At 37.2% G+C, this 17,116-nt stretch overlaps 1 protein-coding gene across 3 annotated transcripts in view; it reads right to left on the bottom strand.

Annotated features, from left to right (window-relative positions):
* Positions 1-17,116, bottom strand: part of LOC139967479 (uncharacterized) — a 29,612-nt gene that overhangs the window by 7,814 nt on the left and 4,682 nt on the right. The window contains exons 2-8 of one of the 3 annotated variants that reach the window (XM_071971344.1): positions 13,665-13,789; positions 9,773-9,800; positions 8,341-8,449; positions 6,981-7,036; positions 6,294-6,505; positions 4,216-4,375; positions 540-606 (exon numbers count right to left, since the gene is read on the bottom strand). In XM_071971344.1, the coding sequence (XP_071827445.1) occupies positions 540-606; positions 4,216-4,375; positions 6,294-6,505; positions 6,981-7,036; positions 8,341-8,434 (589 nt within the window). In that variant the 5' untranslated portion in view covers positions 8,435-8,449; positions 9,773-9,800; positions 13,665-13,789. Of the gene's footprint in view, positions 1-539; positions 607-4,215; positions 4,376-6,293; positions 6,506-6,980; positions 7,037-8,340; positions 8,450-9,772; positions 9,961-13,664; positions 13,790-17,116 lie in introns of those variants that run through there. The other 2 variants (XM_071971346.1, XM_071971343.1) reach the window with 2 other exon arrangements.

The raw sequence follows: 17,116 nt of genomic DNA, 5'->3' as shown, positions 1-17,116 counted from the left end.
TGTCTCCCTGTTTGTGTGTTTGGAACCTCGACCATAACTGCAGTCTGTTTCAATATATTATTTACCTATACTTAAGTTCTGAGATCAATTGTTACCTTCATTTATTCATACACTTTCCTCAGAATACTTACTTACCTTCATGTAAAGAACTATTCCTACACCTTCCTCAGAATACTTAAGTTCTGAGATCAATTGTTACCTTCATTTATTCATACACTTTCCTCAGAATACTTACTTACCTTCATGTAAAGAACTATTCTTACACCTTCCTCAGAATACTTAAGTACTAAGATCAATTGTTACCTTCATTTATTCATACACTTTCCTCAGAATACTTACTTACCTACATGTAAAGAACTGATCCTAAACCTTCCTCAGAATACTTAAGTTCTGAGATCAATTGTTACCTTCATTTATCCATACACTTTCTTCAGAATTCTTAATTACCTACATGTACAGAACTATTCTTACACCTTCCTTAGAATACTTACATACTGAGACCAATTGTTACCTCCATTTATCTGAACTTGTCAACTTACCTCCGCTCAGTCTCTTTGTCCCGGGACTGTCAAGCAAATACAATTCTTCGAGATCACCTCTTGCAAGCTGTGAGAGGACAAATCAAGACAAACTGTTCGGTCATATAATTCAGACAATTAATGAGGCGGAGAGATAACTCTATGTTGTACAAGTATTGAATATCTTCCTCAAACTGAAAACAGTAAATTGGACAACTCTTGTTTACACCCATATAAGTGTACAATGCACCACAACCTTCCTTGCACATCCACCCACCCTCCCCCACCCCACCTCCCCCCATCCCAATCAAACAGACCTCAAACAACCAAGAAATCACATGACAGTGCAGAAATACTTTGACAGCACAATCGACAAGAATAAACTTCAAAGTTCACATGCTCTGATTTCACACAACCATATCAACATGGTATTCTACTGGTGATAAAGTGTAAACAGGATATACAGGAAGACTTCCTTATTTGTTATAACTAATATTATCGTCTACTGTTTACAAGTGCCCTTTGCGGTTCTGATAATCCTATTTTGGTACATGAAGTGTATACATCAACTACGAGACTTGTTTGATTAGATTGAGGGGGGGGGGGGGAATGGGAGTCTGAAAAAACTCATTTGTTGTCAGATTTAACGTCACTAAACCGCACACACAACCTTTTTTTTTTGCCTCCTTACAATTAACAAACATCGAAGGAACCTGGCACAGGAGGGAAAAGGGGTTAAGGTGGTGGTGGGGAAGGGGGGGTAAATACTTGCGATATCAGGAGCAAACCACATATCTAATTCTGTGCTTGCAATACCTGTATGTACTTCATAATCAATTCCAATCCCCGCTATACATTTGACCCAGTTTCCTGCAAGGTAACTACTCAACACTTTGGGGATAGTCTCGAAAGCTGGAACAGGCTAATTATACCCTCAGTGATGAGCAATATAATGACAACTTTAGCCCCATTTCTTATATGTAAGGAAGTATGTTGAGTTTATATAGTTTCATATCTGCTTGGGAAGTGTGGTTGGTATAGCTAGATGTTTTCTATTTTGAAAGGTAATGAAGCGAACCGCGGAATGGCGGGGGAAATTGCTGGATGGAGTGGTCCTTCGCTTCGAACTCATAAGTTATCATTGAGGATGCGAGAGTGTTCTTGCGTTGAAACAACGGCTGACATTTTATTGCAAAACTCTACAAAATGGTAAATGAAAATATACATATGAACAAATGGCTTAATAATCTTAAATGGCTCTTTACTCCTAATTAAAACTATTCTGACTCGGGGGAAAAACCTTTACTCAACCTATAAAATATGCACAGAACCTATGCTCAATCTATGACATATCAAATAACAGAACTCTATCTGTACCATAAATACTAAATCCACGTAATATTAATACAACGTAGCACTCGTACAATACTGTATAAAATGTATAAGTGTATATAGAACAATGTAAAATGAACATAATGAAATAATCTGCATAAATAATACAATATGTTTGCCAACAGGCGAGGAATTTTAACACCTTCGTAATGGTCAGCCTAGGGCAACACATGCCAGCTGCAACACATTATAGGCCTTTTCACCATACTGTTCCTAGACAGCAGGAATTTTCACCTCCTGAACCCACAAACTCTCAATGATAATTGTCACTCTATAGCTATCCAGAACAGCTAAGATTAAAGGACAAGCTCTGAGACAACTCTATAGTAACAACAGTAACAATATGTTCAAGATACAAAATACAAATATAGTATACGCTCTTTACACTGCGAGCTGTACAATACTAAAATTAAATACAAGTACGATAATAAACTTTCAATACAACTGAACTGTCAATACAGTACAATACACGTAACTGTTAATTACTACAGTATAATAATACGCAATACTACACACGTGCTTCACGATACACAAGACACGCTATAAACCCGTAGGACCAAGATCCAAAAATACAACCTAACATGTACTCTGTACGGTCAAGTACAACCTAGCCAAAAGGGCAACACTTGAAAACTACAATACAATTAAATAAAAATAAGGGTACGTACAGCATTAAACAATAATAATATGTATTACTTAATCTCTTACTACACTGAAGTCAACTCGCTCGCGATAAAGAAGAAGAAGAAAACTCTACGCTCGCGGTAAAGGAGATCGCGGACATCGAGACTCCATCAACGCTAGCTCGCTATATACTGTAGTAGGTCCGCCATCTTGAGAAACCAGTGGCTTCAAGCCAGAAGCCGAACCATCCAAAACCTGAGGCATCCTGCCTCTAAAAAGGGTGACATCTACTCAAGGACTCCAGATAGTAAAGATACAGGTAAATCTGGGCTATTTACGACCCAAGATTAAGTAAACTATGACAAAATAATACGGGGTTACGAGGCGAACCCCGGAGCTCTGCAGGGACGATGCTGCCATTAAAACGACGTATACAGAACTGAAGAAATACATACGTGCAAACAACTAACGCTAAAAACTGACGATTACAGTATATTACGTAATACATGTAAATACTCAAAGGGTGCACACTACAAAATTTCACTTCACTACAAGTAGAAGGATAAAAATGACATAAACACATCCTTATGAATCTAGTCTTGTATCACAAGGCATTTCTGCGTCTCTCAGAGACAAAGAGAAAACTGCAAGACATCAAGCCAAAGTAAGTGCCCGGGAGAAGGAAGTTTAAGCTCTTAATTTGAAACCCACCACCATCTGGGCTAGCTGTACAAAGGCTCTTTCTGTTGAGGTCTATAAACCGATCAGCCGTATACTTTCTCGCATTGCAGTAGAGCCCAGAATGATAATTTAAAAAAATTAAAATTCTTGACATATGTATGAATTCCATGAATTAAAGGGATCAGGTGTTTGGATGCGGCATTTCTAGCCTGCTGCACCAAGAACAATCTTCATATGCGAACAAAAATGTAAATAAAAAACAGACCCAAAGAGAATCTTTCAAGAGAATGAAAATTTGTTTTCTAACTCTTCCTTTTATTTTAGGCGTTACAACCAGCTCCTCTGAGCATCAAGCCCTCCATCTCGTCATTTAAGGTTATGATCCCACATTCGGAAGATGAGGTGGATTCTATACAGTAAAGTGAAAAGATCATGAAACTGAAGCTAAAATGTAACTATATTGCAAATATTGAAAATGATATCAATTTCTCTTATACACTTTTTAACCCATAAAAGTGACTATTTTTTCCTTTCAAATGGCATGAATTATGCATTCGGTTTTAATATTTTAGTTTGGTTTCACAAGATACCAAAATTCATATTCTGCCTAAGGTAACGTCCATTTATGATGAACAAATCATAAAGTTTATTAAACCACATCATATTTGTGTAATGTTACTCTCTTTTCAGACTATAAACATGACTGCATTTGTCTAAACTATAAATAATTATAGACACTTATTAGTGTCAGAACTAATTAATCAAAATTGTTTCATGTTTCTTTACTTTTTCCTACATTTTCTCCTTCCATTTCTCTCAATTCCCTTCAAGTGTTTTCCCATTTGTTTGTTTGGAACCTCAACCTTAACTGCAGTCTGTTTCAATATATTATTTAGCTAGATATAGCTAGATGTTTTCTATTTTGAAAGGTAACCTACACACATCCCTCAAGATGTATAAATTACTCAAATTTTTGACAGGAAATCAGAAACATGATTACCAATGTTTGCTTTTGTAGAACGCCAATCCCAAAGGATTTGCCCACAGAACTGCACTCGTTGGGCCGACGAGGTGTAACGCTAGGACTTGGGCGATCGTGTTCGACCGAAGAGGTTGGTCTCGTGGTCAGGAGTGCTGCACAACATTGATTATAACTATTCCTGTAAAGAGCAAAACCTGATACGGTATTGTTGCCATTAGCATGATGAGCAGCTATAAGAATTGACTTTGCTTCAAAATGAAAACTTCCCATTGACATATTTCATCGTAAATGAGATACAACCATGCACATAGAGTCACAGAATGCCGAGTTATCTGGCAAAGTGTTGTACGTTGTTGCTCGCATTAAGAAAACTGAGTTGATATATAGACACAGATGTGTAGACAACTGTATGATGCAACAATTTATTGGGTAAACGTTGTTTACCACTTTCCAACACCTAAGTTAGTTCCTTGTTGGAAAATTCCCTCAAAGAGAATGTTTACTAGATAAATCTATTACTCACCCCCATGCATACAAACACCATTATTCCAATGTCTCTAAATAAAACTTTTCTTTTTTTATCGTTGTGACGTACTACAGTACACAGGTCTATATGTGGTTTGTAATAAACTTCCTCATCTATTATATTTTTTAATAGGATGTCAAACTTTTTCGAATGAATTAAACTGTGTTTGATAGCTACCGTACTAAAAAACGGTGACCATCAGTACCTTTTCTTTCAACAAATCAATGGTTTGACACCCTGTTTGATAAGTTTATACAGATGAATTATTTTCCTGTTTAATATGATCTGTTCATTATAGTGCCTACAGTATAGTTCATTCTTCCTGGTGTGGTTCATAAATAATTGTGACAATTGTCACGGTAATTTGTTTGTCTACTGCTTCAATATTTTCTTTTCTTGCAATGTTACTCATCCAGGTACTGCTTATTCCTTTCAGGTTGCAGTGCATGACCAATTAAATTTAACTGTCTCGTCAGACAGATCTTCAATCAATCACGGGACCCCTGGTTTGAATATTGAGAGCCTCTCACAAGAATAGGTGGGGTGTAAAGTCTGGCACCAGTCAAATAAGGAAGTATAGTACCTGTATAAACTTGGCTATAGGCTTGTGTCTATGTGATCTATCGCCCTTTCTGCTGTATCTATGTACCTTTACAAATATGCAACTAGATGACGCAGTAGCTCAACTACATATCATCTGATGTCAAGCATGTAATGGTTAGTTGTACTCCAAGAATTACAAAATAGTTTTGTATTGCAAGTACACTGTTTGTCTCTTACTGGTGTCTCATGTAGTGAAAATGGTATGTACATGTATTGTTGTGAGTGGGAGTGTAAGTAGGTGACATGCTGGCTTGCAAAAACATTATCTCAAGATGGCTAACTACTGTTAAATTTAGTATAAACTGAACATCATGTTGTTGAGGCACAGTTGAGCCTGGTTTACAGTAACATCCAAACACAGCTCAGACATTGTGTTGACAGAAATCCTAGTTGCAAAGCTCAGTTCAGTTACAATCACAGGAACCCAGTAGGACCTGGTTGAGAGGCGTCTCAGTTGAGAAACTAGTTAGGCCCACGTTGAGAAGGAAACCTAGTCAAGAAACCCATGGCTGGTGATGCTCCAAAACACACAATGACCAAGTACATCTTTGTAAATGTTTCTGAGGCAGTATTTGATATAACTCAAAAGACCTGAGATGACCTTTGACCATATTACAAATAAATCACTTTTGTAGCCCATTAAGTGATGATCCCCATGCATGGCCAACTAAAATCACAATAACACAAAAACTGGCAGAGGAGTAGACTTTGATATGAATTTCCCGTTTTGACCTCATGTGACCTCTTACATCAAAATTGACCAGTGTGACACTCAATAGAGTAATAATGGATTCGACAATAAAACAATATATTAGAATAACAAAGATATATCTTAATCATAGAAAGGAACAGCAAAAAAAAAAAAAAAAAGGGCAAGTTTGAGACAAATTTAAGCTAATATTTACTGTCACAACTGGCCAACAGCTAGCCAAACAAAGAATCTCTATTTTTTCATTTCACTGCTTACCTGTTTTTGAAAGAAAAATTTAAAGTCGGAAAGTCCAGTCCCGGTGTGCTAATTAGTCGTACACTACGGTTGTCGGGACTGGGTATAATTTCAAACTTGGACAAGTCTAGGCTCTGATCCAATCTGGTTGTCATCCGGTCCGATATGAGCAACTCCTTCGTGTTAGACTTGGTGTCACATCGAATAGTCATTAAACCACTTTTCAATTGGACCTAGAACATCAAGATTAAAAATTGACAAGTTAACGTGACATTTTGGCTGGGATAACTGTATCGCAATGACCTTGTCTAGAATCTTTAGGTATTACTTCCAAGTCTAACCATGCACCAGAGAAATGGGGAAAAAACGACAACAAAAAACCTGAAAATAACTAACAATGTGTATACTGAAGAACCAGTATGATTATAAACTCCTAATAAACCAAATGAGAGAAACACTAAATATTAACAGAGGGGAGGAAACAAGAAAAATGGTCACAAAACTTTAAAAGATTACTGCGTATATTTACAAAATCTCATTTGGGGAAAATTTACAAGGAAGAACTATACTGAGAAAGAACTTTGTAATTTCAAAAGTTCTGCCAACTTGAACATAATTTGTTTTTGTAAAATGTGAAGAAAATTGTCATACTTGAACTCTTCCTCTGAAGTTATACATTGTTGCTATTTTATAAGATTTTTGGCTCACCGGTTGAAAGTCGCATTCAAATTTGTCGAATGGGATCTTTTCTTCAACTGCAGAATCTGTTTGATTAAAGGAAAATTTTAGTTGTCAAAACATAAAAACATTATAAATGCAATCATGATTTGCAGCTCTACAGCTATGTATCACAATCACCAACACCTCCTCCTGTCCATCTCCACCACCATAATTATCACCACCATCCACTGTCCATTGATCGTCACTATTAAAGACCGGTGCCATTATTGCCACCACCATGATCATTATTGATCATCACAACCACCACCATCACAACAAGCTTCATCATTGGGGTGGGAGGGGGAAGTTGGGAGGGGGAAGTTGGGAGGGGGGGCGATATAGGTATTAAAAGTAAACATCTCATCTTAAGTGTGGCTCATGCTAGTAACTAATGGAATAGATTGCATGTAGAAAGATACAGTTCTTGTAAATAGATGGGTAGTCTTTTTGCCACATTAAAAGTATTTCTCGTTAACTTCAAGAGTGGTTAGGAAAAGGAAAATGATGGAGATGGTAACAGACCCCCTCAAAAATTTGTCTGGTGGGAGGGGATGCAATGGGTCAATGGTAAGGAATATGTAAGTGGGGATGCGATGGGGGTGAAATGGGTCAGTGTACAGGGGGTGGGATAAATTGGGTTGGGGAGGGGATTGGTCAGTGTGGAGAGAATGGTTGGTTCAATGGGTCATTGTGGAGGGTGTAGGGTGAAATGGGTCAGTGGGGAAGGGGAGGGGATGAAATGGGTCAGTATGGAGAGGGATGGAGACATGTTGCAGCATAATTCACATTTAAGTCAATGTTGATGTAACCCCTCAAGTTATAGCACATGAAGTGTTTCAGGTCAAGATTAAGAGAGCGTGGTGGCCAATTGACTAAGGCGTCGGACTCGTGATCAATGGATTGCTGGTTTGATTCCTGCCTAGTTCATTACGTTGTGTCCTTGGGCAAGATGCTTGCCTCTCTCCACCCAGGGTTAAATGGGTACCTGTGAGGTAATTTGTCATTGGGCGCAGTATATAACTGCTGCCGACTGGAGGGATTGTCTCTGGGACAGGTTATCATTGACCAGGGGTAATATAATGTCTGTAAAGCGCTTTGAGACCTATCGCTGGTATAAAGCGCTATATAAAAATCAAATATTATTATCATTATTATTACGTTACATCATCTGAGGGACCCACAGCTTGAGTCACGATCGAAAGTATAACGTCAGTGATGTTACAAAACACTGAGATTGAAATTCAACGATTATTTAAATTGAAATGATTTTGTTGGCAATGCCACTAGTAACTACAAAAATATCATTAACCACCATATATTAAGGAAGAATAGAAAAGACATTCCTCACCACTTGGATCCTCAACATGTTCTCCACATTTTAGGCAAAAGTTTGCATCCTCTGGGAGATTCGCCCCGCAACTTTCCTTCCCGCAGAGAACCATCTCTTGAAGAGATAACTAGAGAAAAAAGACAAAATATACAAGATAACAATTATTCACCTCTGTCTCAATTGTTATTTACATCAAAGGTCTGTCAAATTCACATAACTACAAATGGACACACACAAAGACAATACATTATATATGTATATATAACATGATGACTGTATAGAACCAAAACAGACCCAATAGCATTTTCCAAAAGATTTGGAAAACAGCAGTCATTTTTATGCTGCAATTAATTGTCACACTCTGGCATGTAACCATACTCCAAACCATGTATAAAACTACAAAAGTAACGCCCGGTGAAATTTTTTATTTTTCTATGGATCACTGTAAATATACTCAACCTTGCAATGTAGTACAGGTTAAAGTCGGCCATCAGTTTTGATTTAAAATATGCTAGACTGTTACAAGTTCAAATTCATGGTTATTTCATGCTCCAACTTCAACAAGCATTTTAATGCCACCCTCATGGTCTAATTTAACTAGTCTCAGTCAAGATGTCCAAAAAATTAAATTGGGAGATTCAATGCGACCATAGGAAAGCACTTTTAATGTTGATAACAATTTGGGCGCCAACATTGATGACTCATTAAAGTAAAGAGTGTCACTTAAATTTCCAAACAGTTTTTAGCACAAATCAAGCTCGTAGCAAGACCAGTGCACAGGGGATGGTACCCCTCCTAAGCAGACCACTGTCCCCCTCCACCCATCTGTGTACAAAAGCTTTTCAAGTAATTCCAGGACACAGGTATTGTGACCCTCCTTAGGTTGTTGTTGCCCCTCTATGTGTATATATCATATACTGAGCAAATCCTGACATGATATACATATATATATATATATATATATATATATATATATATATATATATATATATATATATATATATATATATAAATTTCTGCTTAGAATATGTATGTATGGCTTGATATTGTGATATTGTACAGTATCAATTAAGTTCCAGATACCAATTGATCAATATTTATATAGATATGATGCCCATGGTTTGGAATTGCTGCCAAGTACACAATTTTGATCACCAACCTTTTCAAAACTCTCTTTTTTCTACGTTTTTCTATTTTTAATGATAGTTAATAATTACCAGAATTATAAGTTCCGGTAATTCTGGGATAGCATGTCACATTCAATATAATTCGGTCAACTAGTTTTCTTATCCATATGCACAGTGTGTATCCATATACTACCAGATACACAAACTCTATACATGGACTTTATATATATGGAACCAAATAGAGCGTGCAACATACTGTCTACTCTATAAATATCGTAATACTATATATCGGTATTGTTCCTCAAAACAAAACATGTACTTACGTTTTACTTTAGCTGAGTTAAAACAAGGCTGGAAAAAGAGCAAAAACGTGCAGGACATCCAACATCCAAGTTCAAACTGAAGGGTTCATACTTAGTTAGCAAATGATGTTATAAAGTCTACAAAATGTATGACTAGCAAATCAGTTCCTTGCACTCACAAGTCCAGGCATTGCAGATATAACAGGAAACAGTGTGCACTATAGTGATATATGTTTCAAAGCAGCAATACCAAAAGTCCCAGACACTGTATCAGGAACTGAAGACATTGTATCAGGAACTGAATGTAGGTGTTTAACCCAGGTGTAGCAGCTAGCCTTTCAATGTTAAGAGTTCAAAAATAGCCAGGTGACAGTCTAAAATTAAGGCCCTGTTTTGCAAGACAGGTATTATTGCAAAACTAAATGGGTATTTCCCCCCCGGCCTCAACAGTTGGCTTTTAAAGGCTTATAATATCTATATCTGGAATCAACGTTCATCATTTTATGATGTTATTCGAATACTGGTGTACAAAAGTGGTTTGTTTATAATTTAGATCACACTGATTTAAATCTTCCTTTAATTAGATCACATGATATCTAACAAGAAAATGAAGTGCATGTTCATTTTCAGCTAATTTTCTTTTATGTTCTCAAATAAATTGACAAAAAAACAATTACAATTAGCTTCAATGAGCGTATGAGTAAAGTAGTACTGCAGAGAATGTCCCATGGTATGAGTAAGAGTATACAAGTACTAGGCTCCACGGAGTATGCATCAGTGGTACTGCAGACCTATAGAATGTCCCATGGTATGAGTAAGAGTATACAAGTACTAGGCTCCACAGAGGAGTATGACTACAGTGGTACTGCTGACCTATAGAATGTCCCATGGTATGAGTAAGAGTATACAAGTACTAGGCTCCACGGAGGAGTATGACTACAGTAGTACTGCAGACCTATAGAATGTCCCATGGTATGAGTAAGAGTATACAAGTACTAGGCTCCACGGAGGAGTATGACTACCGTAGTACTGCAGACCTATAGAATGTCCCATGGTATGAGTAAGAGTATACAAGTACTAGGCTCCACGGAGGAGTATGACTACAGTGGTACTGCTGACCTATAGAATGTCCCATGGTATGAGTAAGAGTATACAAGTACTAGGCTCCACGGAGGAGTATGACTACAGTGGTACTGCAGACCTATAGAATGTCCCATGGTATGAGTAAGAGTATACAAGTACTAGGCTCCACGGAGGAGTATGACTACAGTGGTACTGCAGACCTATAGAATGTCCCATGGTATGAGTAAGAGTATACAAGTACTAGGCTCCAAGGAGGAGTATGACTACAGTGGTACTGCAGACCTGTTGAATGTCCCATGGTATGAGTTACAAATACTAAGCTCCAAGGGGATGTAATAGTAAAGTATGTAATCTAGCACTTCTCTCAATAAAAGGAAGAATTCCATAACTTGTCGAGTAAAAATACTTGAGGATGGGTACTTGAACATGCAAATCCACTTCAAGTCTGCATGTATATATCACATATTGTGAATATTAGCACATGTATATAGCATCAGCAAATATTCAGAATCAAGTATTAATTTACACGTTCTTACGGACAAATCAAATGTGCGGATTTTCAGAAAGTTAGCTAAATAATCAATTCAATTTAATCTTTAGTCAAGGGGGCCCTTTCACTCTCACAAGGGACTATAAAGTGCAACAAGAAGAATTAAGTGTTTTTTCTGCCACGCTTATTAGCAGTTATACCTTCCACCAAGTTACTTAAATTCTTTCTGTTTCATTGTCTATAATTTGTACCCTTAGGGTCTTTTTTATATAAACACATTCACAAACATACGTACAGTATAACTACTTTTCAAAGGTCCCTGGCATTGTTGAACATTTCTAGTTTATACAGTTTCCATGGTTACACTTTTGAGTTAGGAATTTGATAAGTTGCTGTAAACACTAACTTACGATAAACGATTATGGTACAACCAATTCGATACAAATCATTAGTATGTAGGTTTCTAATGCAATCAATGAAGTTACAGACATATCTATGTGTAACTGAGTACATTATGACACTGTGTTAGCTAGCCTAGGCTAATTCTAGCCATGGTGTTTCATATTTTGCTTTGCAATGTCATGCAAGTTTCTTTGGGTATGTGACTGCACCTTCTACCCACTAATGACTCATACAAACATGACTAGTAGCAGAATATGCAAAAATATGACTATGACAACAACTTACAGAATTTTAATAGTTACTGTGACTACAGTAACCATGGCAATCATGAGAATTCAGCCAAACAATTAATCACAATGGATTGTTTATCACCAGACAGTCCTAAGGCAATTTATCCTACAATTTTTAATATCAGGAACTGAATCATCTTTCTGTATGATGGGACTCCCCCCTTCATGCTCGATATAGATCTTCCAAACAGACAATTCCAAGAAATTTCTGTTTCATATGACAACATAATATGTTGTTGTATTAATCAAGGACAAGTGTATAAGCTGTGTCCCGAAGATAGAACAATTAACTTAGCAGGATATAATTTCACATCCAAATTTACACCGAGCGGTTTGATAACACTACTAATGTTCTTACTCTATCTTCATTACCCTCTTCTTTGAATTATGAAGGATTGTATAAAATGCCATTAAACACCCTCTTACAAGCGTAAGGGACATTAAATTGGCCCGCGCTCAGGAAACGAAAAGACAAACTGGTGGGGGGAGGGTTCAATTTTTGACATTCAAAATTCATTTTAAAGGAAACATTTCTTATTGCAGATACCAATGACAATCAACATTTGGTTTTTGTTTTTAAAGCAAAGTTTTTCAGAAGTTGCAAGTCTTCACATTGTTTATGATGTACTCCAAGAATTAAGCAGTAGATATCCCTACACCTCCCTTATAAGCATTGTGGTCAAGTGGTTAAGGCAAATGGACTGGCGATCTAAGGATTCAGGTTCAAGTCCTGGCCAGATCATTACCATGTGTCCTTTGGGCAAGGCACCTCATCTCCATGGCCTCTCTTCACCCAGGTCCTGGCCAGATCATTATCATGTGTCCTTGAGGCAAGGCACCTCATCTTTGTGGCCTCTCTTCACGCAAGTCCTGGCCAGATCATTATCATGTGTCCTTGAGGCAAGGCACCTCATCTCTGTGGCCTCTCTTCACCCAGGTCCTGGCCAGATCATTACCATGTGTCCTTGGGGCAAGGCACCTCATCTCTGTGGCCTCTCTTCACCCAGGTGTATAAATGAGTACTTGCGAGGTAAAGTAAACTTGTAAGTTTAGTTGTGAGAACTGGTTTGTGGCTTCACCCTATGGAAGTCCCCAGGGGGACACGTATATGTGGTGCGCTGTAGTGGCCCTTGCGGAGGGATTGCTTTGAATTGTGCACACTTTGGTGTGTGGGCGCGTGATAAGTCACCAATGACCAGGGGTTAAAGTGTGTAAAGTCGTGTGAGGGGGGACTTGGCCTTAAAAAGGACTGTAAACCTTCAAGTTTGGCTTACCAACTTTAGAGCATCACACAATTTGTGGAATAACTTATATTCAAATATGTGAAAAGAAGCTTTTCAGGAGTATTCATTTCAGCTTGAAAGAATGAAAATACTTGATAGTCATTTTATGATATGTACAAGGTTATTTCTCAAGAATTAGTCATGGCTCATAAATAACAAGAAATCAATGATAATATGAAGTGATGACAGGTCCCAGGGGATTCTTGAACAGTTTACAACATGCCACTCAGCACACACCTATAACTGTACACTTGATTAAATTCATCTTGCTCTAAACCTATTTCATGACTGAATTCTGCAAGCTCTGTGCTAGTGTCATTATAATAACATGATCAGTTTCCAGTATCATGTGGTATATGTACTACCTGTTATCTTATGCCGGACCTTGTTCTCTTCGACTAGCGGCTGTACCCGTTGGTCAGACGGTAGCAGTACCTGCAAGTTCTGCAATCTGTCTGTCGGCATTCTTGCTTTCTATGTCTCATAGAATCTGAAAGAAGATACATCAGAAGGGCTTGGTTAGGTGTGTGTTATATGAAGGCCGTAGTTATTGATGTTCAAATTTGACCGTAATTTGGTGGAAAAGAATGAACGGCACTTGCTATCTTTGATAGTATCATTTTACTACAATATATGTAAATATGATTGAATATATATGGATTTTAATCTGACTGTAAATATTGAAAAGGTCTTTAATGAGGATGATCTTTTATTTGATGAAGCAATGCACTCATATAAACATCATATAGATCAGTAACAACTAAGTAATATTCAACCTTAGAAAGTGTCATAGTCGGATCAACTTTAACTTTAAGCTAAACTTGATAGGTTTCTTAAAATCAGAAAGCCAACTGATCAATTTAAACCTTAAATGACCTTTGACCTCCAACAATTTCAATAGGGTTCTAGTACTCACCAAGTGAGCACTACATGTCAAGTAAGTATTTCAACTAAGATTTACTTTGTGAGTTATTGTGTTTTACAAAGTTTTCATGCGTGTACACTGTTAATCTCATATGACCTTCACCAATTCCAATAGAGTTCTTGTATTCACCAGGTTAGAATTGCCTACCAAGTATAAACTTCAATCATGATGTTGTGTTGAAAATGATGTTTTTCATACTTGACCGCTGTTCATCTCAAATGACCTTCACCAATTTCAGAAAGGGTTCTTGTGCTCACCAAAGGTGATAAACATATTATCATTTGACTTAATCCAAGCTTCACCGTTCTGGGGGCCTCATATTTACAAGCCTGTTTTCAGGCTTTGACCTCTGTTGAAATCAAATAACAACCAGGGGACATCATCATTGCATGGATAGTTTTAGCCTTTTGAAAATAAAAGAAAAGGAAACGAAGATCTCCTTTTAATGATCAAAATAGAATTGACATCACTCGTCGAAGTTATCGTATCACGGTAAACAAGCTAGTAAACTTCTGTAACAAACAGGGTAACCTCTCCATAGAGTTTATAACCCATTGAACAAACAAACAAATCGTGCAAAAGTCAATTGAGATAACCTCCGTCAATAAGTAAAATGGATTGCAAAAACAGGATATCAAGAAAAAAAAGGAATTCAAGGTCACAAAATTTGAAAACAATTTTAGCTAAAGTTTGTGGGGCGTATGGGGAGGAAATCTTAGTGTGGAGCCAAACTGTGTGGAGCCTTGGCAATCACAACTTCTCAGTATTAATGGGAGGTTACAGTAGGACACTTCTACACTTTTGTGTCCTAACATGCCACATAATGGCTCAGATAGAAGAATTTTTCTCCCCACCCTCTCCTCCCCCCACCCCTCCAAACAAACTGACTGCACACTCTTGCAACGACTCATTTGTTCGGAATTGTTTGTTTATAAATATAGTAAAAAGACATCCTTTCATATCATATTCATGACTACATGACTACTATTTATTATGTACCATAATTTTATTGTTAATTATCGTTCAAGTCATTGTTTGATTATAAATTATTAGATCACAAAGTCCCTAAATTTGTATGAACTGGTAATGAACTACCTATAGCACAATAAGCTGTGCAGTGATTCTAAGTGAAAAGAATGTACTAGCATTCTATTACCTTCTTTCAAAATCCCTGAGGATAAAGGTTAATTAACAAAATAAATGTCCCCCCAGTAAGCAATACTTTATTGACAGCAAACAATTTGCAATGAAACACAGTACAGTGGCCAACTACAGATCGCTAATGACTTGTTTGTGATGAACTAATACCTCGTCTGACATACTGAATAACACTATAAAATTACCGTTTGCTGTAAACCTTTCATCCCCAAAAATAGCATTTAAGTTCTTCTGCACCAAATAATATAGTAAATATACTACTTGAGTATACTCCCCCCCCCCCCCCCAATAAAAACTGACAGTACTGTACATCAAATACTATGATTTAGGGTGCACGGCTGTTGCTAAGAAGCTATGTGTGAATCTTTACAAAAAAGTAACATCATCATAGAATGAAAGGTATATAGTGAAAATACAAACATGCAAGATGTATATTTGAGAAGAGAGAGGAATTTAAACTGTATGCAAGTATGAAGTAAAAGAAAAAAAAAGAAAGGATTAATGACTGTTGAGACTTTTGTTGATATGGATAGCTATATCTATCACAACTTTAGATAATAACTTAAGACTTTCTACAATGAAGTAGGCCATGCAGCTATGAGGTTGTTGTAGGATGCAGAATATTTAAGTTAACTTGACTGACATTTCATTCATGATTTGAATGATTTCATGGTGCAATAATGACCTGTGATGCCATGTTTACATCAAGTGCTATACAAAATTCATTTTACTTTCAAATTGAAATGGTTATTCAACTTAAAATACTGGTATGAACTTAGCCTAAAGCCTATACTTTGTAATTTTTTGTTTTTTGTTTTTGTAAAGGGGGCCTGCTGGTAAAAGCTCTGCTTCTTCAGTCCTCCTCCACCTCCTTGAAATTTAATTATTCACCATTTTATTTATATTATGTGAAAATAAATCAAACTCAAACTCTATTTGCTAGTATGCACCTAGCTTCACGTTAAGACTTACCATACAGGGTACAATTTAGTGTTCAAAGTTGGAGTAGCAGTTTCAAAGGCTCTAAACTTTGTCACAGAGATTTTGTGCAAAACCTGTGCACATGCATCTTTGCACTTGCATATTAACAGTAGGCTATGCCCATTTTGCAATGCTATATAAATTATTCTATACATGTACTACATAAAGTAGGCTACTTGTCCATGTGTCACTTCTGCCAGGACCTATACCTTGATATTTTCAAATTGCCTGAATTGTTAAATGCAAAATAATTCGGCCTAACTTAAACTAGGCCCATATGCATACTCTGCAGATTTGAAACCTCATTTTGCCTCCGGAAATGCCAATCGCAGTCTTCAAACGAACTAGCTTTGGTCTACAGTATGTATCACCACCACGACTCACGACTGCAACTTCACTGTAGCTAAGCGGATTCAAAATATAATAAAACCCACTGTGACTGAGCCTTCACCCTGAACAGAGGCTCAGGGGTGAACTTGGCCATGTCGCTTTTATGAAAACCTTTTTGTTTACATTGCAATGTTCTCAACAACAAAAATGGCAAATTCACCGCGACCGCGCGCTTAACTCTCAGCTTTATTTACACTTCATACAAATATGATTTTACAAAAATCACATAAGCCGTAACAATTCCCTGGCTTGACCAAGTATTTGCTTGCCAGTCGTCTCCATATTCCGATACCGCGGTTCTCCATTTCGGCTAAATAGTAGGTTGTGGAATGCAGTCAAGATGAGAGACTGTCAACAATTCTT

This window comes from Apostichopus japonicus, chromosome 5 (genome assembly GCF_037975245.1).
Source record: "Apostichopus japonicus isolate 1M-3 chromosome 5, ASM3797524v1, whole genome shotgun sequence".
NCBI classification, from domain to species: Eukaryota; Metazoa; Echinodermata; class Holothuroidea; order Aspidochirotida; family Stichopodidae; genus Apostichopus; species Apostichopus japonicus.
Note: the sequence above shows the minus strand (reverse complement) of the source record. Positions and strands in the feature narration are given on the sequence as shown.